General features: G+C 38.0%; 1 protein-coding gene across 2 annotated transcripts in view; it reads right to left on the bottom strand.

Moving 5' to 3' along the window:
* LOC145997148 (tetraspanin-11-like) overlaps window positions 1–27,513 on the bottom strand; it is a 75,768-nt gene that overhangs the window by 9,525 nt on the left and 38,730 nt on the right. The window contains exons 2-7 of one of the 2 annotated variants that reach the window (XM_083133800.1): window positions 15,969–16,072; window positions 11,372–11,563; window positions 10,248–10,418; window positions 7,927–8,016; window positions 3,829–3,960; window positions 1,348–1,425 (exon numbers count right to left, since the gene is read on the bottom strand). In XM_083133800.1, coding sequence (XP_082989926.1) covers window positions 1,378–1,425; window positions 3,829–3,960; window positions 7,927–8,016; window positions 10,248–10,418; window positions 11,372–11,563; window positions 15,969–16,046 — 711 coding nt within the window. In that variant the 5' untranslated portion in view covers window positions 16,047–16,072 and the 3' untranslated portion in view covers window positions 1,348–1,377. The remainder of the gene's footprint in view (window positions 1–1,347; window positions 1,426–3,828; window positions 3,961–7,926; window positions 8,017–10,247; window positions 10,419–11,371; window positions 11,564–15,968; window positions 16,073–27,513) is intronic. The other variant, XM_083133799.1, reaches the window with a different exon arrangement.

Here is a 27,513-nt window from a genome sequence, read left to right as displayed (position 1 = left end):
CATACGAATTTTCCATTGCTGGAAGCAGTGTTGCCAGTCATTTTCGGAGATCATGTTCATTACATCCGTCGCTTTTCTTTACACAGCTTCTACTGTCTCAAATCTGGTTCCTTTTAGGGCGGACTTCACTCTGGGGAATAAAAAGAAGTCACAGGGAGCAAGGTCCGGCGAATACGGCAGATGTTCTAACACTGGGATGCCATATTTAGCCAAAAATGTCTTCACCGACAGGGCCGTATGGACAGGAGCATTGTCTTGGTGCAGAATCCATGACTTCCGTTGCCACAAATCAGGTCGTCGTCTTCTTACTCGCTCACGAAGGGTTTTCAGCACATTAATGTAATGATGTTGGTTTACAGTTTGACCCTCGGGTACCCAATGAACGTACACAATGCCTCGAATGTCGAAAAAGACAATCATCATGGCTTTGAATTTGGACTTGCTCATGCGAGCTTTCTTGTGACGTGGCGAACTCGGGGTCTTCCAATGCATTGATTGGCGCTTTGTGGCAGGGTCGTACGTGAAAAACCACGATTCATCACAGGTTATCACTCTCTCTAAGAAGGTAGGGTCTGTTTCAATGTTCTTCAAAGTGTCCGTACAAATGTTCACTCGAGCTTCCTTCTGTTCCAATGTCAGGTTCCTTGGCACGAGTTTTGAACACACTTTACTCATGTTCAAATTCTCGTGTAAAATTTGTCAAACACTTTCTTTGTCTATTCCTGTGATTTCAGCAACTGCTCTAATGGTCAATCGACGATCTTTTCGAATCACATCACTCACTTTTTGAATGTTTGTTTCCGTTTTCGACGTGCATGGTCGTCCTGTACGTGGGTTGTCTTGGATCATTTCCTGTCCTTCTTTAAACCGTTTAAACCACTCAAACACTTGTGTGCGTGATAAACACTCATCCCCGTACACAGATTTTAACATGTCGTACGCTTCTGTTGCGGATTTCCCCAGTTTGTAAAGGAACTTCATATTGACACGCTGTTCCATTTTAATACTCAGCATTTTCCGGACGGAGCACAGACGCATGTTCCGCTTTGTCCAAGTGCCACAGCGAAACTGAGAGGCCTGCACCCAGGGCAATTAGTCATTCTGTAGGCAGGGTATGGTAGTATAGAATCATGCATTGCTCAACCTTCGCGCATTCGTTGTTTGCCAATAGCAACATCAATCCGGTTTTTTTCTAGCCAAACCTCGTATATCTTCAAGCACATGCATGATGATAAAAGCATGTTAACATAAAAGGGAAATTGCAATCCTGTGAATCAAAACAAACTCATTCACAAGTGATGCAGATAAAAAATCTGCTTATTTAATCATGTTCTCTCTTTTTTTTACCTATTTTACAATTCCTGTTGATCCATTGCTTTAATCAATCAGCTTAATCATTATACATGAGAAGATCATGCCCATAAGCTGAAAAGGATTGAAGTTGTGCATTAAACGTTTTTATATTAATTAACGCATTTCTGTCAAACAAATCATATTGTACAGCTATATAATGAGGTGTGATGCAAATTAAAACCCTGATCCGCAAGGGATGCATCTTATAAAAATGCTGATTATTAATTTTTATGACAAATTAACTATCAACCATGAAAGGTGATATATACAAGGTTCATTCGAAAAGTAACTTCCGATTCGGTATAAAAGAAACACCAGGACATTGTGAGAGTTTTTATTATATACAACTGAAAGAGACAACTCTAAGCTATTTTTCTACATAAGCACCGTTTCTGTTGAGACACTTATCATATCGGTAAACAAGGTTTAAAATACCCATGTCAAAGAAATTTACCGCCTGAGCATTCAGCCATGCAGTAACACTGTCTTTGTGCAACTGTATTTTGGGACAGAATAGGGATACTGTTGGTGGAGTTTCTGGAACGAGGCACAACAATCAATGCCCAAGTGTGTGAAACCTTGAAGAAATTTGCGACGAGCAATTCAAAACAGGCGACGTGGCATGTTGGGTTCTGGCATTGTTCTCATGCATGAACGCTCACCCACATACTGCTGCTCAAACCAAGGACCTTGTTTGACCACCCTCCTTACATCCAGATTTGACCCCTAGCGATTATCACTTTTTTCCATAAATGGCTAGGGGCACAGCTCCTCAACCAGGAGCTCAAGGGCAGTGTTACTGTATGGCTGAATGCACAGGCGGCAGATTTCTTTGACGTAGGTATTGTAAACCTTGTTCGACGATGTGATAAGTGTCTCAACAGAAACGGTGCTTATGTAGAAAAATAGCTTAGAGTTGTCTCTTTCAGTTGTATATAAAATGCAGGAGGCCTTAGAAAGATCTCTTCGCGGGCTTACAGCAGACGACAATATGGGGGTGTGTCTGCTAGAACCAATCAGGTCCGCGAATGAGTGAGCCCGGTTGTCACAGCTAGCTCGCTGCACCCTTGTGGAAGGGTGAGTGACCTCTGCCTCTTGCTACCTCGGCCTGTTTGTTCGGCTGAGGAGCAGACGACACGAGAGTATCGGCAATAGTGTGCGAGCGACGTCTGCTGATAGCCCGCGAAACACTCTTTCTAAGGCCTCCTGCACTATAATAAAAATTCTCACAATGTCCTGGTGGTTCTTTTATACCCAAACTGAAGTTACTTTCCAAATGGCCCTGGTACAGTGCATCCTATGAGAACCAGAGGAACGTAACTGTGAAATTCCTGTTTTCGGTATTGTTTAAATACCCCCAAAGAGCTCTACTTGTAATCAGATTCACATATCTCCACTTCTAATTCTTAGCAGTAAGGTGGAGTCACATATCTCTAGTTTACTGACTCTTTTTAAGAGTCGGACATTTTCCTAAGAATATATTATTTCCTCTCCTGTAAATTTGATAAACTGAAGTTGCATCCCTCTGGTTCCCACATATCAAATGGGCAGTCAACTTGGGATGCTCACATTATAAAGGTCAATTTCCCCCGATAGCATAGTGGTAATGTCATCACCGCTTCGTAATTAAGGGGTCCCGGGCTCAATACCTGACAGAGGATCCAAATTTAAACTGTAGGTCCTTGCCAAATTAGCCTATCTGTTCATAAAGTGAACTTAAAACTCAAACCCAGGCTTTCAAGTTTATCAGAGTTTGTGTTCATCTTATTCGTATAGAATTGCAACAAAAACTTATGTTCTGCTGACGTACCAACCAATGGAGTCTAAAACATAGCAGGAGTGTACTGCCAAGTTGGTCATATCCGTATGCATGGTGTGTGTAAAGAGGGAGTATGGTGTAGGGATGTGTGTGTTTGGACAAAGTAAATTTGCATCATAATCAAAGTATAGCAGAACGTCGTTTATCTGCACATCAGTTATCTGCAACGTCAGTTATCCGCACACTCAAAAAAGCAAGATTCAACGAGTGTTTTCTCATTTTCTCATGTCTTTTGTTTTCTTGTACTTTATATGTATGTAGTACTGTGTACTGTATGTATAAAATAAACCTGTACTGTACGTGTTTTTCTTTGTTAAATAAACACATGCTTGATTATCCGCAAAAATCGTTATCTGCATAACCTTCAATCCCAGTTAATGCAGATAAACGACGTTCTATCGTACTTACTTAAAAGACCTTCTATAATGTTGATGTAATATGTTGTGCAAGGTAACATATAAACACCAACCAATGATAAAGTAGGTACAAATAACCTATCATAGACTAGGACCCCATACAATTCCATGTAACCCACTAGAAAATCCACGTTATTAAAATAAGAATGTAATTGGATCTTTCTGTTATTGTTTTATTTTGCCATTCCAATATCACAGACGTAATTGTGATTTCTGGATGAAATAAACATGCAAACTCACCATCAAGCATGCAACTCCAATGCCAGCTCCTCCAATGATAGCAGCGTGGTTCTTGATGAAGTCCTCAGCCCTCTTCAGGCAGCCATGTTCCCACACTGTGTGATTATTAGGATTCTCTCTGCAAGGAATTTTCTGCAAAAAACCATAAGAAATTTAGTATGTGTATATATAATGTAAGGAATGAGGATGTAGAGTAATTCAGTAACATGTAGCGGTACTTACAAGGAAAATGGATTCTACATTCCAGCAAGTTTGCCCTTTTTAAAAGAGTACAAGTTGGTAAAATATAATGTATGCACAAGGCAATTTCTACTTCTAGAACTAGAAATGTCACGTGCAGTTGTTTGATTTATTAGGAGAGTCGCATGAAAACCTTAAAGTCCAATAAGAATTCTAGGACAGACTGTATACAGTCCAAATTTACATCAGGCATCAACTGTTATTTACACAACAACCTCAAGGCTGGAACACTAATCAAGTGAGCCTCAAAGTGTCATTTTAAAGATGGCGCCGCCTCTACACACTTGCACCAGTGAAAAGTAACAGTTTATTTAACTCCGTCAGCCAAAAACTTACAGAAATTTCTCAGCAAATGAAAATTCAATATCTCTGTGCATGCTTACCACACCAGCAAGTTTACTAATGGAGGAGAAAGTTCGAGAATGGCCTCAGTTCGCAGGCAGATGGGTGGAAAGGCCTTTGCAGTGGCTCATAAGTGACTGCACGTGGACCCCAAAGACTTATTCTTTTTAAGGTACACAGGCACTAACTCAAAGTTGAAAATATATGTAGATCAGAAAAGGTTTGTGATAAAATGCAGCAACCTTGTGCAACCCTGCATACAGAAATCTACTAGATAAGAAACAAAAACAAATGAAGGGTTTCATTTGAGTCTCCCTTGTAAATCATGTGATTTTTTTTTTAAAAAAAATAGTGATTTAATTGACTTGAAAATTAAAATAATATTTTATAGAATAATGTGTGGATATCAGAATCACTTTTGATGAAAATACATTAATCTCGTAATCAAACTGTGGTGTTTATTAGGCTCTTAAATACTCTAACATTTTCAGAGGAATTGATTGATTGATTATTCACCTTAGGGATTGCAATGATCCATGGTTTCGTCAATTACATGATATCATATTACATTGCATATTACAATAGAGTACATTCTTAAGTGTTACACAGTTTATGATCCAATCCGATACATAATATGTTTAACAATTTTCATAGATAACGAGGGTATAAACATATATTCGTAACAATATAAGGGTTAACAGAGTAAGTGGATATGATTGTCACTCTTTATATTCTATCAGTGGAGTTATTTATATTCATTTGGTTCCTTTATTTTCCTAGGAATTCATTCACTTTGTAATACATATTTTCTAGGAAAGGTTGCTGGATATGTTTTCTGAATTGCTTTTTGCGCATAGTGATTAGATAATTTATTGTATGTTAACAGTCCTGTATGGTCAGTACTTTTTCTTTTATGTCTGCAGTCTTATTGATTTTAAGTGAAAATTCTGAGCTGTTTGTGTTGTATTTGTGAAGGGCACAGTTTTTGTTTAATAGGGGAGAATGTTCACTTATGAAAAAATGACTTTCTAAAATATATGCGTATATACATGGTACTGGTAGGATACAAATACGTTGGAATAAAGGTTTACTGGCTGACCTTGGAGTTTCATGGCACATTATTATGATAATTATAAATCTATGTACTGAAGGGGTGTATCTCGTATGAAATGAATATAATATGTAAACTCTAAACATATTACATTTTTGTTGCTTTAAAACTCAATAATTTTCAAAGGCAAAAAATAGCATATAATTTGTGTAGAATAATATACAAAATACTAATCATGTGAAAATGTAAATAGTGTCATTATCATTACTAAATAAACATGGCAGCTGATAATATTGCACTTGACATCCCTTGCCTCTTGCAGGTTGAGTATGAGTAACTAACAACCATGCACTATCCTTTTTCCTCCCACCCATTATTGAATATTTCCTGGTGGCAGGGTGGCTTCGAGGAAGGGAAAGAAAAGAAAGCTGTGTAGAAAATGAAACGGAATTTTATCAATATATTTACTTTGTTAGGATCCTTTCCAGAACAATCTATGGGACTGGCTGGAGATTATTGCAAGGTAAGATATCTTGAAATTGATTAGGTAAATTTGAGTTTGAAATCTTTATACAATTAACAATTTTTGTATATTAATGCATTTGTGACTTTTGTGTGTGGATGTATTTTGAGTCCGAGCATGTGAAATGGCAAATCTAAACTCCACACCTTAAATGAAATATTTTTAAATACAGTGTGTCCAGCTTAAAAGTATAATAAAAGAAAAATTAATAACTTGAGAAGTAATTGAGATATTTATTGGCGGTTTGCTTCTACAAGTATGTTAACTCAATTTTTTTTTTTTTTACGTATGCTTGCGGCAGTTGGTACCGCGTGCTCATGCGCGTAACTGCTTTGTTCACGTAAACGCACGCATCAGTAGCCATGTGGACTCCACAGCAGAAGGTGTTCTGTGTGCTTTCTCTCGTGGAACTAAAGTCTGTTACACTGGTACAACGTCGTTTTCGGCTTGAATATGGACTGCGACCAACCGACGATGTTCCCAGCTACATTTCAATCAAGAAGTGGGACAGGCAGCTTCGGGAAACTGGAAGTTTCCTTTCGATGTCGGGCCGCCATGCCAAGCACGCAGTTCCAGAGGCTACTGTTGAATTAATCCGAGCGTCCTTCCAGCAGAGCCCTCGTAAGTCAATCCGACGAGCAAGTAGGCAGTTACAATTACCTCGTTCGACAGTAGACGATGTCGTCCATAAAAGGTTGCGCCTACGGGCGTAAAAAATGGGACTTCGTCACAAAATCAAGGACAGGACAGGACACGCCATGATGGAATAACTTCGCGGAGACAATTCTGGCAAAAATTGATGAAAACGAGGCATTCCTCGATTTCATCTGTTTCTCAGACGAGACTACATTTCACACTTCCAGCAAGGTAAACACACACAATTGCCGCATATGGGGAAGTGAACCCCCCCCCCCCCCATGTAGTGATGGAGTGGGAACGTGACTGTGTGGTGTGGATTGTTGAAGGACAGGGTTATAGGCCCATTTTTCTTCACGGAGCCTACAGTTAATGCAAGAACGTACATCGACATGTTGGAGCTGTATGTTGTGCCACAGCTTCCTCGTGAAGTGATCTTTCAACAAGATGGCGCACCATGCCATTTTGCGAACATTGTGAGGGATTTCTTGGATCATGAGTTCCCAGATCGCTGGATTGGGAGAGGTAGTCCGTGGATTGCTTGGCCCCCTAGAAGCCCAGACATTACGCCACTTGATTTTTTCTGTGGGGGTTTATCAAGAATCAAGTGTACCAGACACCAGTTTGTGATCTACAAGATCTACACCATTGCATTCGTGCAGCTATCGCTAATGTTACGCATGCAATGCTGCAAAACACTTGGAGAGAAGTGGAAAACAGATTAGATGTCTGTCGCGCCACTAATGGTGCACATATCGAGGTGTATTAGGTATGTAAAAAAAAAAACATTTTGAGTTAACATACTTGTAGAAGCAAACCGCCAATAAATATCTCAAGTTATTAATTTTTCTTTTATTATACTTTTAAGCCGGACACCCTGTATATATACAGTTCAATTGAATTGAATTAGAATTTTTGGACACATTATAATCGCACAGACCTTTATATTTTTAATATATTTGTGTGGGGGGGGGGGAGTGGTGAGAGGCAGTAATAAGTAAGGTTGAAATAGACATAACATCTGTTTCCCTTGTACTTTTGGAAAGTTTGCCTTGAAAACTGGGAATTATACTTGAATGGTCCTAGAGTTCCACCCTTTGGTTGTCTATACCATTGTGGAAATGACATCGGATCTTACTAAATAGGAGAATACTTGCAAGTTCAGATAGATGCAGCTGCAATAAAGGTGAAATAACAAAACATAATTTGTAAAATTCTCCAATATGTCGCAATCATTTGACTCTCCACTTTGTGGCGTGCATAATTGCTTTTCAAGTGAAACTTATGTAATGAAAATGTTGCTTACCTCTCCGTTGTGCACTTTGCAGCAGCTGTCAGGGATGTAGCCCTTATTCTGTTTCCACTGAAGGAAATTGTTAGTACCACAGCACTTCAACTGGAAAGCAAATATGGATATATATTATATATATATATATTCTGTAAACAGTTTAATTAAAATATTTGCATTTAGTGTAACACATAGTATTTGTACTTTGAGAGGGGTGTAAGGGTTGACCTTCCACATAGTACACCCAATTGTCAACCTCACTTCCACATAGTACACCCTGGACTGCTTTATGCAGACAAACGAGGCTCTTGCGACTGGCCCTATGGCCAGTATAATTCTGTGTGTTGTCCTCTTTTTGTCCTTGTGTGTGCTGAGTGCCCCTTTACAGTTTCAGCTTTTAACGAAAGTCGGAGAATTTTAATATTTTAGTAACACGACATTGCAATTATGCTATTTTAGATCTGGTAAGGGGCTGGACCCCGTACAACGTGACGGGTGCAATCTAGCCTAAGGGCTGACACACCCAAAATCTTAAATTCAAATTAGTACTTTGAGCTACAAATATTTACTCGAAACAACTATTTCAGTAGAAACAATATTGTTATATAATCCTATAAATATAAATAAAATAATACCTTCACGTAGAAGAAATTGTGAATATGACACATCTACTACGGACAAACGCAATATGTATCTTGAAAGACATAAATTAATGTACATTCAGAACATTGCATTACAAAAAATTGAAAAATAATCATAATGTAATCCATATCTTGTAATTAATACAATTACAGTAGAGCGTCGATTATCCGAACGTCGGTCAACCGAGCGACCGCTTAACCGAACTGTGTACTCGCTCACTTTCAGATATCTGTAATGAAAAAAGTACGTGACTTAGCTGCTCGTAAGCGTGTAGGCTTGCTTAGACAGACCAAAATAAAGGATTTTTTTAAACGTTAATTTTGTGTACTGTGTGTATTGTTCATGCAAAATGCGTATGTAATATGTACATATTTTTGTTTAATAAACTGTACCACATACTATATATTCCTACTAAAGTTGCCTTTGTACGTTACTTTGTAATACATACTTAAAGAGATGCCTGTTTTTATGAATAAATTTACTGTACAGTACTTCTTTTTGGCAAATAAACATGTACAGTTCGATTATCCGAACAAACCAGTTTTCCGAACACCCATGTCCCCCAATTACTTCGGATAATCGACGCTCTACTGTAATATGATAATATTTTTGTTATTTACTTACTCAAGTTACGATGCCGATAAAGTTAGTATGTGACATAGTAATTGGTATGTTTTCAATGTGATCAATATATGCATATTAGTGTATTGGAAAACTAAAAAAATTTCTGATCTGATAATTCTATAAATAGTTTTTAGTTGAATACATCATTCTATTATTTTCTTACTTTATATTTCTAATGAGTAGTTTCTTTTCCTGTAGCAAAATAATCATAATCAAATATTATTAAGCGGAGTGAAGGAATGAATGAAGTGCTTATGAAATATTTCCAGTTTTATATCAGATCATTACATTATAAGTAAATTCTATATCAATACTTTACCATTGTAGGTAAAAAAGAATGTATATTGGTCCATCATTGTAAATTATATGAATGTCATAAATGTTTACATATATATAATGCATATCGCCATTTTTTAAAACTATAGAATAATAAAATAAATAAATTACTAATAATAATAAGAAGAAGATTGATATTAACTTGTTATCATCAGTATTTGGACTTGATAGTTGCATCTAAGATTTGAATGTGAGTTTCAATGAGTTATTTAAATACCCTTTGTCAGTAGTTTAATTTGAGGCCTAGTTTTTGGGGGGAGGGTATGCAGAACATGAACCCCAGGTTCCAGTGGAAGGTTACCAAAAATGCCTTTGTAAATATTAATAAATCTGAACAGTATTGTGGACACCACTGTAGAGTGGGATGCATAAGTATTACCAAGCTAATTGTCCACCACCATGTTTATTCTCTTTGTTTCACATAACAAGAGCGTGAAGAATTGAACAAAATGCCAAACAAGCTGCTGACGACCATTGCACCAGCATACACAAACACCCATTTCTTAAAAACACACAGAATGCAAGAGAGAAATGTATGAAAATAATCATGAACGATTTGCTGAGCAATACTTGTTCATTCTACTCTACTGTGCCACTGATCAGAAATAATTAAGGACACATGTGAATGCCAAACAAGTGTAATATTTAAAATAGTTGCAATCGCACATTAAATAAGGTTCAAAACAATATTGCATTTGAATTAATGTTCATATTACTCCACAGTGTCTCGTACTCACAGTTCTCTGAGTCTCGTCCCAAGCTTTCGTGATGGCTTTCTTCTCTCCGTAGTATTTCATGCTGGTCTGCATCTCCTTCTCCATCGTGTCCCGCACCTTCTCTCTGAACACGTACCCCAAGATTCCTCCCACCAGCATAAGCACGAATATGATGAAGACGATTATGAAGTACTGAAATTCAAAAGATATTTCCGCTGACAATATAAAGTTTTGAAAAAATACGTACATTAATTGACATCTTTTGTTCTATGGGCGTAATTTGGAGCCTAATTTTGAGGGGTAGAATCGAACATGTGACTTAGAGTGTAAATTTGTAAAAAGTAGCGTTCACGATTATTTGCTTAATAAGTGCTACGTATACAAAATCACAAATATTACTCATTATTGCTTTGTTCTTCAGATCCCGAGATGTTGAGAAAAGTTATAAACCTGAAAATTTTGGGTAGGCAAGTGTATCCCTCCTTGCCCCTGCCAAGTTATGCCTTGTTTTGTTCAGAGCTCCATATTTGCATACCCTACTTCCTCCAAACTTTACTTCAACATGAAACAGATACATTATATCATGTTTATTTTTTTTAATTTACATCACTTCCTTGTGACTTTCGGGTAATTGCAATGATAAGGATGAAATTTACGAAAGAAATGTCCAGGATTTGAACCCAGAACCTTTTGGTAGTAAGATGATGAGTGAGCTTAAACATGCTAAGTGGGTATATAAATATAGTAACTATAGAATGGGAGGATGGGGTATAATTCTCCCTTCCAAAATTCTAGAACATCCCACTGTGAGCTGTCCTTAAATTAACTGTATGTTCAATTCATCAGTTTCATCGTATCATCCTCATCTGCACGATTAGACAAAAGTGGAAGAAAAGCGAAGTAAAATAAAGAAAATTAATCAATCACTTATAAACATGGTTATTATAGCCAGTTATCATTACAAAATGACCTGGAAATTTATTTTAAAATTTCATGGAGAATCTCTTTTGTCAAATTAGGTGAGAACCTTATAACATCTGCAAAACATTTTAGAATAAGTTTAAATTTGTTTAAATTTGTATTGATATCAATATCAGCAATCAGATTTGGTTAATGGAATAAGAGAGAAAATCCATAATACTAACTGTGAGAAGCATGCATTTTATTTCCTTCACAGCTCCAAGACATCCTAAGAAGGCTATGAGGGAGACTATGGCACCTGTGATGATGAGGATGTATATAGCTCCTTTGAAGAGGTTTGTTCCAAGAAGTTCATCTATGAAGGATTTGTCCACCAGTGTCCATATGCCAATACTTAGGACCACCAAACCTCCAATCTGGAAGAGAAGATGATTAAATGTTATAATTTATGTATTACACATAATATTGTAAATTTTCAAGCAATAGTCATATATTTCTTCTGAAAATGAAATTACAGATCGTCCATTTAGAATGTAAATGTTCTATCTCCATATTGTAAACAAATAGAGATATTTTGGCTGTGGTCTATTTAGGATGGAATTGTTTCATCTCTGCTACCGTCTGATGCCTACATACAACATATATTGATAAATTTAGAGTATTTTTGGCCCATGTACAGAATTTGCATTCTCGTGAATGCAAACTCCAACAGCCAATGAAACCTTAGGACAATTTCCTCAACCAACCACAAGCACCATCCGAGAATGAGATAAACAATTTGAATTCTAACCTCAGTCACTTGTGGGAGATGCTTATCAATAGTAATGGTCTTTCAGTTCTTGCATTTGTGGTTAACAGATAAATTTTTGAATAATAGTGGAATCAAAGTAGTTGATTGATTTCTCAAAATATGAATTATTTATTTTACTTTGCTACCAAATGACAAATTGACAATGAAATTGTTTCATCTCCATCTCGTTTCCAGAATGAAGTGTTTGATCTGGTAGATAGATCATTGGCACTTTCAAAACAAAAGTAGTGTTGCGTGCAGTTCTATCTGAAATTTCAATTATTAATTACAGCATAAATACCTTACCAAACAACTACTTCTTTTTAGATAGGCTTCAATATATCAGCCTTTGCAATGATATGAACTTTCAACACAATAGTGACAAAGGTTCAATAAATATGTCATGTCTAATTTTAAAGGGCTCTCCTGGAAAAAAAAATGGACAGAACATTTGAGGCATTGCGGATACGAAAGGCGAACTCAACAAACGTGCATTTTGAGGGAAATGTGTTTCAAGTTGTCAGGCACAGTGCGAAATCCACAAAAACTTGGTAACAGTAGATCGGAACGTTTCATGCGTGATTTCCAAAGTTTTTTTGTGGAGTTCGCACTGTGCCTGACAACTTGAAACACATTTCCCTCAAAATGCACGTTTGTTGAGTTCGCCTTTCGTATCCACAACGGGTCATTTACATTCTCAGCAGACGAAATATCATAGTATTTGATTTCAGTCTTCACCAAGGCTTAAAGAAAGTTAAAAATTATGTAATTCTACCAAAAAGTTGAACAATATTATGTTTGTTTTTAATATTTAGCAATAGAAGTGGAAACTTTTCAAGCAATATTAATTGAAAATAGCTATCCAAAAGGTGATCATTTTCCCAAGCAGTTGTTACTTTGTTCAATCCAAGCCTTCAGGTTCTTAAGCAAGGGTGTGTCCAGAAAATTTGCAAGGAGTTTCAATAGGCGCATTTGATTTGTACTAGTCATCATGTGAAAACCAGAGGCAATGATGTAACTCCAAAAATGCAGTTTTTTATTTTCTTTAGATAAACTCCTCTACGTGGAGTCAGATCGACATATCTCCACTTCTAATCCTTAGCAGTAAGGAGGAGTAATGTTAAGATTCAGATATATTCCTAAGAATACATTGTTTTCTCCCGAACATGTCAATATATATTTCTTAACAGTTTCAACTTCAATTGTCAAATCAAGATTTGAAGAATCGTGCTCATTCTGTTTCACAACATCAGTGCTATTTTGAATTACAATATCCTACATTAAATTAGTTTGAGGAAACATTGAATTTTTGAGGGGCACCACTTTCTGGGTAATTCGGCCAATTATCAAAGTATATCTAATCAGGATGGCTCCTATATGAAAGAAGACAACTACAAAATGAATTATTGTTTGTTTGTTTTGTTTGAGTTGGTGTTTTAAGTTCACTTTATGCACAGGAAGGCTAATTGGGACTGGACCTACAGTTTAAAGATATCCGAACCACTATGTGCCTCCACCGGGTAGCGAACCCACGACCCCTTGATAACAAGTTGAGAGGCTTTGCTCAAAATGATTGTGTTCAACTGAATAATGTTAAGTGATATCAAAACTAGTGACATATTGTATATTTTTTTTATAAGTTCACAACAACTTATTATCCCAAGTAAACAAAAGTGATTGGCCAATACTGAAAATTGTTGGCCAGTACTGAAAATTGTTGGCCGAACGTAAGAACATACCCTTGGGAAATGGTAATTTTGGCTGTGCTTCAAACGTTGGCTAAATGCACCCCAACATACTGAAAACTGAAGTTTAGATAGGTATCTAATTTATTGTGAGGCCAAATATAAACTCTAGTACAAATTATTTGTGTAAAATAAAAATAAAAAATACATAGCACTTTCATTTTCATATGGTATCATTGTTTTCAAGGTACCTTCAAGTGGTAGCACAACAATCTTTGTACAAACCACCTTCACAAGAATACCTCTATGAATGTTCTTGTTCTACTACAGCTAAACAGACAAACAATAAGCAATTCCCAACACATCTTTCATCCATGGCGGCTGACAAAGGACTGGTGAGTGACTACAAGTTAAAAATAGCTTCTACTTTGATTTTGACTCACTTTTCCATGGTTAGGCAAGCATTGGCCCAACATAAGACCACCTTGAATTTGCCAACCAATGTAAACCCAACCTTTCCCACTTAAAACTGCAGTTGGCTCAATGGTTGTGGTTACTTGGTGATAGGAACAAATACAAAATCTGTCTTGCTCCCAAAATGTATTTCTATTCTTGCCTTTATCGCCCATAGATTGTGTCAGGATTTTCGATCTGAGGGATGCAGAGCGTACTATAAGGGGTGTGATGCATATTTAGCCGAAAAACATCACTTCTATATTCATTTGTTAAGTTTCATATGTAGTGTGCCTTACAATAATATTACTATTTGATACATAGAGATTAGTTTTGTACAGCTTTAAAAGTTGTCATTAAATCAAATTATACTCGACAGGGCTAGCAATAGTGTAACATGTAAGTTTACATCCTTCTTTTGATGTCTGTTATGAGAAATTACATAGCAAGATTTTGCTCTGCATAGTCTACAAGAAAATTAGTTCAGTGTCAAAACTTCTTGAACATTCTCGTATTTTATGCTAACATTGTTGTTATAAATTCAAATGAAATATAGAATGTGAAATAAGACAATAACATTATGAGAAAAGGGTAATAGATACAATATTTCATAAATACCTTAAGAGGAGTTGACTTGGAGTGGTAGTTAAATAACGGTACACTATGTCTCGGGAATCTATTGAGCAAGACCACGCTAATGGTATAGAAGGGGAGAAAGTAAGTGGGCAGAGCAAAGCAGTGCATGCTTCTGCAAACGACTGGCAGTCTCGTTGCCCCCTCAATGCATTCACTTCCACTCTCACGCTTTCATTGGTCGAGCCCTTTCATGTCGCCACTTGCACATAGACTTGTTTTCATTCGCTTCCTCCGGAGATTCCTGGACCATAGTGTGGCTGCACCTACAGTTTGGATACGACTATCCCCACCAAATCACGAAGCACAAGACTTATATAACCACCGTCTTCCATACTTTATTATTAGACGGCCCTCATGGCAGAGTGGTTAGCATATCGTGCTACGATGCCAGGGGTCCCAGGTTCGAATCCCAGCTTGGGCATGGATGTTTGTGAGTGTCCATTCATCAATTTCATCATTCATCCCCATCTTCACAAGTTTTGATTATGATGAATTCTGTTTATGAGCAGAACTCTATGAAGCAGCAAGTAAATTCCCTAAACTTTTAAAAGTTATTCCATAGGGAAGCTTCTCTATCTGCACCTTCGCTATTCCTGTCCCCAAAATGTGTGACTGATGCCATCATTCACATTCCTTCCACATCTGCAAAAGGTCAACAGCTCCCAAGTTTGGGGAACGAAGGTGAGTTTTATTGCTTCGGTTGAGAGTGGAATGTATGGTAAGCACTATGATCGAACCTTGTGCATTTTTTGGTATGATATAAAAATCAAAAGTAGTATGAAATGTGTAGCAGTCAATTAATACTTCAAGAGATGTTATAGAAGATTGAGAAAAAACTAGAATTTGTAAGATATTTCTAAATTTTACATTAACTTAATGACCCTCCACACACACACACACATAATTTACTTTCATTTAATACTGTTAAACTTTTGCAAAATGGATTTGTCTAGCTACGGGCCTGGTGCAGAACCTAAGCGACCACCCCATTACGTGCACCTGGCACTGTCTATGCTGTCACCATTCACAAATTCAGTTTATTAGTAAATTAGTCTATTGATTGGCTATAATTCACAAGTAAGTATTTTGACAGCATTCCACACATTGTCATTTTCATCCAGAAATATTAGGAAACTGTGTTAATACAATTTAACAAAATGTGTGGTTTTGGAGGAGAAAGAGTAACAAGAAAACCCTGAATTAACATGGAAAATTAAAATAACAATAATAATAATAATAATAATTCTTTCCACTTACCAAGATGATGAAATTTGATATGAACATGCTGTATTTCATACATTTCCCACAACCATCCATTTCTTGTCCGAAACCCATGATGACTGTGTTGAATTATGTCACACCTGAAAGAAAAGAGCTTTATATTAATAACATAGCCAAGGTAATTAATCACATGAAATTTTGTCACCAGGAATTTCTGTAGTAGAGTCAGCCAATTGATACCAAGTTGAATATAGATATAATAATATAAGAATTTGAATGAGCAGAACAGCGTCGTAACATGATCGCTTGTGTAAACGGACTGACACGGACTGATCGCTCCAGCATGATGGTCCATACAAGAATTAAAGGAAGCTATCAGCCCGAAGCAATAAGCAGGTTTAAGGAATATTTCACACCGAAGTGACAAGCGACATGGGGCCTCTTCAACAAGGGCGCCCACAGGGGGCACTTGCCCCCTTTAGATATCTGGAAAGAGTTCACGTAATTCAAATGGTTAAATTGTAGTGATATTTTATTTAAAAATTCGGGTTATTGTTTTGGCACTTCTGTATTAAAAACTGTTAATTTCAAGAAATTTCAGACACTTATAGCGCAGAAAATATCGAGAGTTAACCACTTTTAAATAAGATCCCTTGGGATTTCTCAGCTGTTCAGGATTACAAAATGTCAGGAAATTATTTCCCGAATGTGACCTGGATAATTCACACCCCGTCATTTTCAATTATAGTTTTTAACAGTGCCCATAGGCACTTGCCTCCCCCCCCTAAATTGGGTTTACAAATTAAGAGTAGTTAACCTCCTGGGAGATGAGCAGCAAAGTAATAAAGAGTAATATTTTTGATTTTACAAATGTAAGTTATTTAGCAAATAATGCTAGATGCTATTTTTATAGGATGGAAAGCTTCTCAATTCTGCCCCCCCCCCCTGTTAAGCCCCAAGTTCGATTCTGACCCTCCAAAGCTAGACCCCCAAGTTACACCCATGACAGTACCCTTAAGCTTTTGCATGTAAAAACATAAATCAGAGATACCATGGAGACAATAGATTCAGTGCAAGGACGTATTTAGGGGGAAAGTCAAGGTGGTCTGGACCCCCCTTTGAAGGACAGTACCAAAGTTTATGCTTGCACACTACTATTTATGATAATATGCATAAAGTATTAATCAGAAACTTTACTTTTTGTCAACTGAATCTAACGTCCTTTTCATTCTTTGTATATTATTTGACATTTATTTATTTTTCAGGGCACTTGTTTTTATATAAATTATGCCGATCTTAACTGCAGGTAGATAATGAATACGTACTGTTATACCTCTATTACCATACAATCTTTATTGATTGATTGATTGGTTTGCTGTATTTTACTTCGCTTCTTGTGCCACTTTTGGCTAATTTGTGAAGATGGGGATGAGTGATGAAATGAATGAATGGACACTCAGAAACATCCATGCCCAGGCCAGGATTCGAACCCAGGAACTCTGGCGTCGTAGCGCGATATGCTAACCACTCCGCCACGGTCGGCCGGCCATGCTGTCTTTATGCCTATTCATGTAATGATTATATAATACTAATTATATTTAATTAGCGTGAATTTAATAAATTATAATTTGGTTATTTTAATTTAAACATTATTATTATTCCTGAGACACTCGGTTCGGACACTCCCCTCCCGAGATATTTTTTTAGATACGTGCTTGATTCAGTGCTCTCTGTTTGATGTCTGTGCATTGTGAAAAAGTAAAAACAAAAAAAGACAGAACTGTTCATCAACAAAGTGATAGATGTGTATGGAAAGGAAGCAAGGTGAATCCAGTTTATATTTAATAAGAGAACTCAAGTCTGATCTTGACAAACACGCCACTGCATTTTCAATGCAAATTGAATTGTATGATTTGTAAAGTAGTAGTAATAGTATAATAATAAAATTCAATGTAAAGCAACATATTCACAGGGATTGCACGAATAACAGACCGTGACACGATGCGCGGTATTCTGAAAACGACCCAGTCCAAGCGACACGTGCAACTTGTCGTGTCGCTTCAGTTCGAAAGGTTAGGTTGATTAGTGAAGGTTTGTTCCCAAGCGACACTTGCCGGCCCTCGGGGCAGAGTGGCATCGCTCTACGACGCCAGGGGTCCCGGGTTTGAAATCCGACCTGGGCATGGATGTTTCCGAGTGTCCATTCATCATATCATCACTCATCCTCAACTTCGCAACTTAGCCAAAAGTAGCACAAGAAGCGAAGTCAAATAAAGCAATTCAATCAACCAAGCGACACTTCTCGCCTGTTCCTTGTCCCTTCGGCATGAAAGTTCCCTGTTACATGAAAGTTTTCTAACCGAACCTACCCGACAACATCGCGCTATCCAGGTGGTTGCCTGCTCAGGCTGCAAGTCGCTTCGCCCGTGTGGCCTTGTCTCGAGAATGGCCCCTCACTTGTAGTTCAAATTTCAGGGCCTAGTGTAAATTGATAAAGGATCTCTTCCGCACCTCGAACGAGAGGCAATATTTCCAGGTGGTTACCAGCTCGGGCTGCAAGTCTCAAACTTAAAGAGAACCTCTCGGGGCCCGGTAACGGACCGCGGTCCAGCGGTTGAGAAACAGTATACTGATGGCAAGCCCAACTGGTGGCTGACCTACATAGCTCCATCTGCCCCCAATCGTGTTCGGGGGTGTGTGACTCGATGAGTGTCAACAACCTCAGTTGCGAACTAAAAGCTGTAGAGGTAACATCGCCCTCGCGTTGCAACGTTGCCAAGCGTACGTCTGTTTTTGCCAGTTGTGTTAATTAGCTTGTTTCTGCAGTGTGTGTGGGTCTTTTGTGCACTAATTTTCCGTGCTTTGTTCACTATTGTACAACTTTTATCCAGTAATGGCGCTTAATATGCCCACTGCATTTCTCCTTGCCTCCTGGCAGTGTTGCCAAACCTGGTGCGCATAAAAGAGCTAAATTTAACCTTAAATGGAGTTAAAACTGACTTTCAAGGAGCTAGATTTACGAAGTGCTTCGTAGAGTAATGTTAGTTGTCAAAGTGGTGGGGCGCTGCTATTACCGTTAACTCTAAATTGATGACAATTTATTTTTAGTTTTCACCATCTAGATCCGGCGGCATCCATCACCCGTCTCATGGTCGTACGAAATCAAAAATAAAGGATTCCCTGATAACAATATTATGCCAATTTCACGTCAACACGGCGCTATATAAAGTAGGTGGGGATATAAGAGGGGATGGGGCAACGCAGCCAATATAACAATACTATCACGTCACGTGCAAAATGTATAATCATTGCAAAGGTTGGTGTATGTGGGCCGGAACCAGTGATGGTGTCATAGTGAGGCACGGGAGCGGGCGCTCCAGTTCACAGGCAAGTGCACGAAAGAGCCAGATCTGGCTCCAAGGGAGCTAAGTTGGCAACACTGACTCAGGGGGAAAAGCCGGGCGAAGACTGTCTCGCATGCCCTTAATCCTGTGTTACGTTTCACGTTTGTGCCTTTTCGCGATTATTCTACCACCCCCATAAAAACTGTGACTTATTAAACACATTCGCATCAGAATACAGTGAATGTCGCAACAGCTGGGCACAGGTGCAGGCAACACTTATCTGCTGCAGAAGGGCATGCATGCACCTTCTTAAAAAAGAAGTACGAAGGTGCTGCACGTTCGACTGGGATACCTGTGCCAGGCCTTTCGTTTGTTGTGCATGTAGGTCAGGGCCATAAGGCTTTGTCCACGGTTTCACTTTCACAAGGACCGAGAAAGTCTTCCGTTGCAGCTGTTTGTACGCTTCCCATTATACGTGGGATAATCCCTGCTTGTGACGAAGGATAATGCGGGATTCCCGTAACATTTCACCTCGTCTCCTTGCAACGGAGATAAGCTCAAGGTCGAACAGGGGACGTGTCGACAAGGCCTGCATTCACCAATCCAAGCATCTATCTTCGAACTCCAAGGTAAAAATTTACAGTTGTAACACTTGGAACTCTGGTTAGGCACATATCTTTATTCGTAGGAAGAGGGGATGGCGAACCAAAGGCTTCAGAAATAACAATAATATAATAATAACATATACGTAAATGTTTAAGTGAATGCGTTAATATAGTTTCATGTAATAAAAGGTAAAGTTCCCCGTGAATATAGCATTGTTGTTATTACATGAATAACTGAAAAGACTGTACAGTGGGATCCATGAGTATTACAGTGCAAATTGTCCATCACCATCTTCGTGCACTTTATTTGACCCAATAAGAGCTTCAAGAATTACAAGAAAACTCAAAACAAGCTGTTGACAACTTCTGCACCAGCATACATAAAAGTCCATCGCTTAAAAACATATAGGGTGCAAGAGAAAAGTTAATGAAAATAGTCATGGACAATTTGCACGGTAATACACATGGATCCCACTGTACATGAATAAAGATATAACAGCACGTATTCATTATCTGGCTTACGTGTAGTTAAGATTTGTATAAAAAGAACTGTCATGGCCAGAAAATTAATGTTAAAGAGATAAAGAATTTAATATTAATTGAATGACAAAACGAAAGTTAGATCCAGTTGACGGATCTTATTAACATTTTGTGTATATTATCATAATTACTAGTGTGCATAAATCTTCTTTAATATTGCCATTCCAAGCCTATGATCCCAATGTAATCCTTGCCTTCAGTAAGTTGTAAATAAATAACCTAACCCTCGATTATACAACAAATGCTGAACAAGTATATTGTCATTATTTAATTGTACGCTGGTAAATCTGGGCCCTCCTAAATATGTCCTTGACTTTGGCCTGTTTCAGGAAAGAATTTTTAGTAAATTTCTACCGCTATGATTTCGTCCTGAAAACAAATGTTTATCTGGAGCATTCACGTGAATGTTCGTCAGTGGAGTGCTCAAGGGGGGTTGGTAGGGATCGTAACCCCCATTTGGCCCATCATTTCCTATAAAAAGAACGTCAGCCTCCCCGATGGCGTAGTGGTAACGTCGTCGCCTTATATTCAAGGGGTCCCGGGTTCGAATCCCGCTGGGGACATATAGTGGTTCGGATGCCACTTTAAATTGTAGGTTCAGTCCCGATTAGCCTTCCTGTCCATAAAGTGGACTTAAATAATAAAAAAATCAAACTCAAAAAAGAACGTCAAAGGTAGGGAAAATAGCAGAATGAGGACCAACTGCCAAATAAACGCATACTTAATACCCGCTATCCAAAATCCTGAGCACTCCACTGATGTTTGTGTCCTTTTCTGGGGGTGTGAGGGGGTGCATGGGGTGACCTTCGCAAAGTCAACTCACTTCCATATATACACCTTGTCTCAGTTATCTCTGGAGCAAGGCCGCGCATAGCGGTAGAGAAGGGGAGAAATCGAGTGGGCAGAGCGAAGCAGTACACGCTGCTGCGAAGGCTGGTAACTGCAGTCGCTTCCCCCTTCTACGAAATCCCGTTCACTCTCACGTGTTCATTGGTGGAGCCGTCTGGCGCCACTACTTGCGCAGAGACTTCTTTCGTTCGCCTGCTCCAGAGATAAACGGGACAGAGTATAGTAGCCTTTCAATCTCCAAAAGGAAGCACGAGCACCTCCCTCCGTCCCCTGCACTGTGCATGTGCGGTCAGCAGACCGAGGCGATAGAATGCACAACAGATGACAATCAGGAGCGTATATCCTAGGCTATCTGCGAAGCCTGAAGTCTAGAGAATAAAATACAGGAGAAAAATCGATCAGAAATTGTAAATAATATTATTCATATCAGTGAGATGATGATGCTGATTCTGGAGTTGGCAACCTGATTTCTTATGAGTTGGCAACCTGATTTCATATGAGTTGGCAACCTGATTTCCTATGAGTTGGCAACCTGATTTCATATGAGTTGGAAACCTGATTTCTTATGAGTTGGCAACCTGATTTCTTAGGAGATGGTAAATTTATTTCTATTCATAGCCTAGGACTACGTGACATAGTGAGATAGCCCAGTATACGCCACTGATGATGATATTGAGGTCAGGGGCGTGATGCTGATCACATCACCCCCGCTCATGACCGGATCATGAATGTGTGGGGCGTTACCCCCACACCCCCTATACGCCTTCATGGCGTGGTGCTAAGCACAGGGGAGCACTTTACCTTTTTTTGTTTAATCTTTTTAGTATATATATCATTTTCTTAGTCAGATTACTCAAAAGTGTTGACAAGACGAATGCCCCATTATATCCTGCTTACTTTAGTTAATTGACATCGCCGTCAGTAATTTGGGACAGGCTTCGAACTGCATATTTTCATAGCTACTTACCATAACGTTCATCATCCTAATTATCAAAACATAGGATATTTCACGAGAATTACAACAAAGGAAAAAATCAACAAATTCGTGTTATCGACTGCTATACCACCTGGTGGCAAAAGCGAAAAATGTAGTGCGAACATCAGATCCAAGCGAATGACGTATTTTCAGCAACCAATCAAATTGCCTATGCAGCTTAGGCCTAACCTTATTACAAATTGTGGTGTCTTTCGGAGAAGCTTCGCAGAAGGTTGGCTGTCACCTTCAAGGAAACGTGACTCAGTTTCCCAAGAGAGCAATATTATGAAATGTTATGAGCATGAAGACGTGGGATTACGTAAACACCTTTCTATGCAGTCAAGCGTGCTTCCGTTCAACAGATCTCATAAACACAACATCTTAACAAGAGGCAAATTCGTACATTTCCATGAGCAGCAATCATTTCACGTAATTTTTTGCTGTTAGCTTCTGCCAAAGTAGAATTTCTGCAGACAGGGTATTTAATAAATCCAGTTGAACGACATCAACCTCCAATTGGGGGAGTCAAAATAAAAACTGTGTGCTTTGAAGCTGGACGTTTAAAAAATCGTGTGACGTCATGCTTCTGGTCTTCGTAATCAGTGGCGAAGCGCAGGGTGCGAAATCATTGAATACTGATGAGGGGGGGGGGAACGATCTTAATACACACACACACAAAATTACATATTATGTGATAAACACATTAATAACGTTATTAAATATAAAAGTAAATTTCTAAATATTTAAAAATGCATTATTATTAAATACTATAAACGATTTAATTTTTTACTTTTGTATAGATCTGATATTCATAAAGTAGCAAACTAATTCCTTTACTGTCTGGTTAAAGATGTCAATAAATTACAAAGCAGTTGGAATACTTTTATTATGTATTCGTTTTGTAAAGTTTTTGGTGCATATTAACATAAATAAATTAGATTTCATAGTTATATTTGTCTTGCATTCTTATTTTACATTTATTATGTGTGTTTTGTTATTAATGTGGATCTGTTAATGATCTCTTGAAAGAGAGAGAGAAAGAGAAAGAGAGAGAGAGAGAGAGAGAGAGAGAGAGCATGCAACCCCCACAGTCACACTACTATGTGTGTTTGTTTTCGATATTACCCTTAGAAAAATATATTTGAAATCAAAACCAATTGCTTATCTTTTGTTTTTGTAACGTAAACTCTCCCCCCCCGGAAACTTTTGATGGGGGGAATTTTTTAGTACAAGATTGTTGGGGAGAAATAGTGTTGCCCACGGGACGAGACGGGACAGGCTTTTAAAAATTCGAGACGAGACGAGATTGATCATGTGTACCGAGACAAACGAATATTTTCGAGACGAGACAGCATTTCACAGCATTTCCACGAGACGAGACAGGCCAAAGTCACACTAGGGGGAAATCCCCCGCGAGGCCCGGAGGTCGAGTCTACCCTGATATATTTGTCTATTTAGGGATTTTTATATAATATCATTGAACGACGTTTAATACAAGAAAACTGAAATTCTATAGGTCTTTCCATGATTACTGAAATTTAATATTCCTGCCCTGTACTTGATGTTTACATAAAGTGCTCGAAAAGTCTAATTTCTCGGGACACGTATACCACGGCCTAAGGTACTTCCTACTAGAGCGAATAGTCTTCCTACAACGATCTTGATTGAGTGATTGATTGATTTGGTTTATTATACTTCGCCTTTCTTCCACTTTTGTCTAATCGCAAAGATGAGGATGAGTGATGATATGATAAAACTGATGAAGGGACACTCACAAGTTACCTGGCCTGGTTTCGAAGCCCTGGCTTAGCGAGTTGTGCTAACCACTCTGTGACGGAGGTCGGCTCTTTTGGCTACGTTCATTCCCGGACAGGAGTGAGAAAGTGTGAAATATAAATAATTTAGCGTTTTAAGCTGGTCTTAATCATACATTTTACTGTAATAATAACTTTTTATGACACAATAGATATTACTGAGTTGTTGTATATTCTTGTTACCTTAGTATGACTGATATTTGTAATCTTGTTCTCCCATAAACAGGAACAGAAGAGAATCGAGATTCCGCTTATGTGCATAGCTCATTCGGGTCTTGCGAATTATCCCGCACTGCAGTAACAATTGGCGTACGCTGGATTTTTTTTTCGGGAGGGGCTGGAATTGTAAAGGTGGATGCTACATATCTGCCATCTAGCGGGCAGCATACACAATAAAATATTTCGTATATTTGGACCTTTCCGCTTTCAAAAACAGTCATCTGAAGTAATTTTAAACGAGTTTGCATTTGCCACTCTGTTTGTTCCTGAGTTCTTCACTGCATACATTTGAAAATGTTGATGTATTTGCAGTAGACAACGTCACATTAATCCGATTTCGGAGGGTAGCGTAGCCCCAATAGCCTCTCTCTGCGCACGCCAGTGGCAGTAACAATATTTGAATATACACGCTCAGAATACGTTATGATGTGCAGTGCTTGAAGTTCAAGATTGTTTTAAACTCCCCTTTTTTGCCCACATAGACTAATCGGGACTGGACCTACAGTCTAAAGTGGGATCCGAACCATTTATGTGCCTCTACCGGGTATAGAACTGGAACACATTGATTACATCGCGACGACCTCACTACCACGCCATCGTCCATGTTACATCGACAGTCGTTGGCTAAGCTTGCAACTTACTCTGTGACATGGTTTGCTATCAAAGTTTGATAAGGTTTTACTGTAAAGAATTGAAAGAAATACGAAGGCTTTATTATGTTTCCACAGTTAAATTTATTTTTATTGTTCAAACGCTTTATCAGAAAGAAATAGCATCACGAAAACGCCTGTTTATGTGTTTTTCAAAAGAAGATAAAACCATATGGTTCTTGTTCTTAAATGTGTGCAAAATTGGCTTTCTTCCAAGTACATTTGCCATTACGCCCCAAACACACAGTTTCTTCTACATTACAAAGTAAATGCAATCATTTTTTGAATACTTCTTTCCCTTTAACATTAACTAATTTTATGTGCAGTGGGCAATATAGTGGCAGTTTTAGCTTTTAGGGATTTAAAATAACATTTTAATGTATAAAACATTGTCTGCTTCTAAAAAAATCTCAGCCAGAACTCACCGTGGGCGTCGGAAATGTGTGTGTGTGGGGGGGTGACCCCCTACCCGCTGGAGATTTGAATGGTTCATTTCAAGTTACAAAAAATCAGAAAGCGTGTTATTTTTTATTGTTAATAACATAAATAAAGTTCAGTTAGTTGGTATTCGATTAGAATAACGAAATAAAAATGCGTTAAATAGAACAAAATAGTGTAAAATATAGGAACCATTTTATGTTTTCATATTTTACCATTTACACCAAGAATAAATGGTTTCACAGTTTTCAGAATTCAAAAAAATTACAGTTTTATGTGACAGTTCACACACCATAAACATTATGAATAAAATGTATCCCTGACTTTTAAACATTTTCCTTGAACAAAGTCTTTAAAATTTAATAGCAAGATGGAGTAACTACGCATTTCAGTACAGATCCCTTTGATCAAGTAGAAACTGAGTCATGTTTTCTTGAAGGTGACAGCCAACGTTTCTGCGAAGCTTTTCCGAGTCACCACAATCTCTATTAAGGTTAGGCCTAAGCTGCATAGGCAATTTGGTTGGTTGCTGAAAATACGTCATTCGCTTGGATCTGATGTTCGCACTACGTTTTTCGCTTTTGCCACCAGGTGGCATAGCCGTCGATAACACGAATTTGATGATTTTTTCCCCTTTGTTGTAATTCTCGTGAAATATGCTATGTTTTGATAATTAGGATGATGAACGTTATGGCAAGTATATAATAGTATAGTACAGTAGTAGTAGTAGTAACAATAACAACACAGCGCGTTACGACGGCAGAGAACCCTGGTTCAAATCCCGGGATTGGCATGAGTGATCTGTGTGAGTGCCCATCAGTTTCATCATATCACCATTCATCGCCGCAATTAGCCAAAAGTGGCAGAAAAGCGACGCTAAATAACAAAAATAAAACAAATCAAATCAATCAATAATAATAATAGATTTGTAATAGAATTTGTGCCGCCCTCTGTGGCGGAGTGGTTAGCACTGCGGCGCCAGGGGTTCCGCCCGATTTCTACCTGCCTGGGCATGCGTGTTCTGTGTGAGTGTTCCTTCATCATATCATCACTCATCCTCATCTTCGCGATTGGCCGAAAGTGACACGAAGTAAAATACCAAATTAATCAATCAGTAGAATTTCTTTATTGTTATTAGTTTATAATCGTTATTATTTTATAACAATAATCATAAGCATGATAATAATTATTATTGTTATTATTTCTTCTATTCAAGATTAATCAATGGGCATGACAGCCCCTACAAAAAATTCTGGCGACGCCCATGGAACTCAACCCTTTCCTCTGACCACACGCCTGTGCCTATACCCTTCCAGTCACTCAACAAAACAGGAACGAGCGTCAGAGGAGACACAAGCAAGTCATTGTGAAAGATAACGAAAGCAAGAAGGGAACTTGAAGGGAAAGAAATCAAAGGAGAGGGAAGAAGAAAAGAAAGACAGAGGAGAAAGGCGAGAGAGAAAGAGAGATAGAAGAACAAAAAGTTCCATGGAGAGAAAAGCTCGATATAAAGAAGGGGAAACAAGTAAATAAGGGAGTGAGAAATTGTACAAAGAAAGAGAAAGTATTTGAGAGAGGGGGAAGCAAGAAGGAATGAATCAAAGACAAAGGTATAGAGGCAAAAAGCAGAAAGACAGAAATGAATTAACAGAAAACAGTTAAAATAATTAAGAGTAATTGTTCCGAAATATTGGGGGGAATAAGTAACCGGCTTGTACATCAGTGTTCGGGAAGTTACTTTCCAAAAGTAATGAATTACAGTGTCTCATTTCAAAAAGTAACATAGTTACAATCACTGGTTCTTGAAAGGTAACTTACTTTTACAGTTACTTTCTGCCGTAACTTTTCTTGCAAAGCAATTAGACACAATCAATAATCATTCATTGTAGTAAAATAAATATGTGAAGACTATCATGTGTTGTATTCGTGTTTCTGGTATATAATATGTCTTCATACAGGCCCATACTCAGGATTTTTTTTAGGGGGGCCAAGCCCGAAACCTTGGTTTTATATATATATATATAAAAGAAAAATTGTCATGAAATATATGCCAATTATTAAATAATTAATTAACATAATTAATTCATATACATATATATATATATATATATTTATTTATTTATAAACATGTATAAACAAATTAATT

This window comes from Lepisma saccharinum, chromosome 13 (assembly GCF_977018435.1).
Source record: "Lepisma saccharinum chromosome 13, izLepSacc3.1, whole genome shotgun sequence".
Taxonomy (NCBI): domain Eukaryota; kingdom Metazoa; phylum Arthropoda; class Insecta; order Zygentoma; family Lepismatidae; genus Lepisma; species Lepisma saccharinum.
Note: the sequence above shows the minus strand (reverse complement) of the source record. Positions and strands in the feature narration are given on the sequence as shown.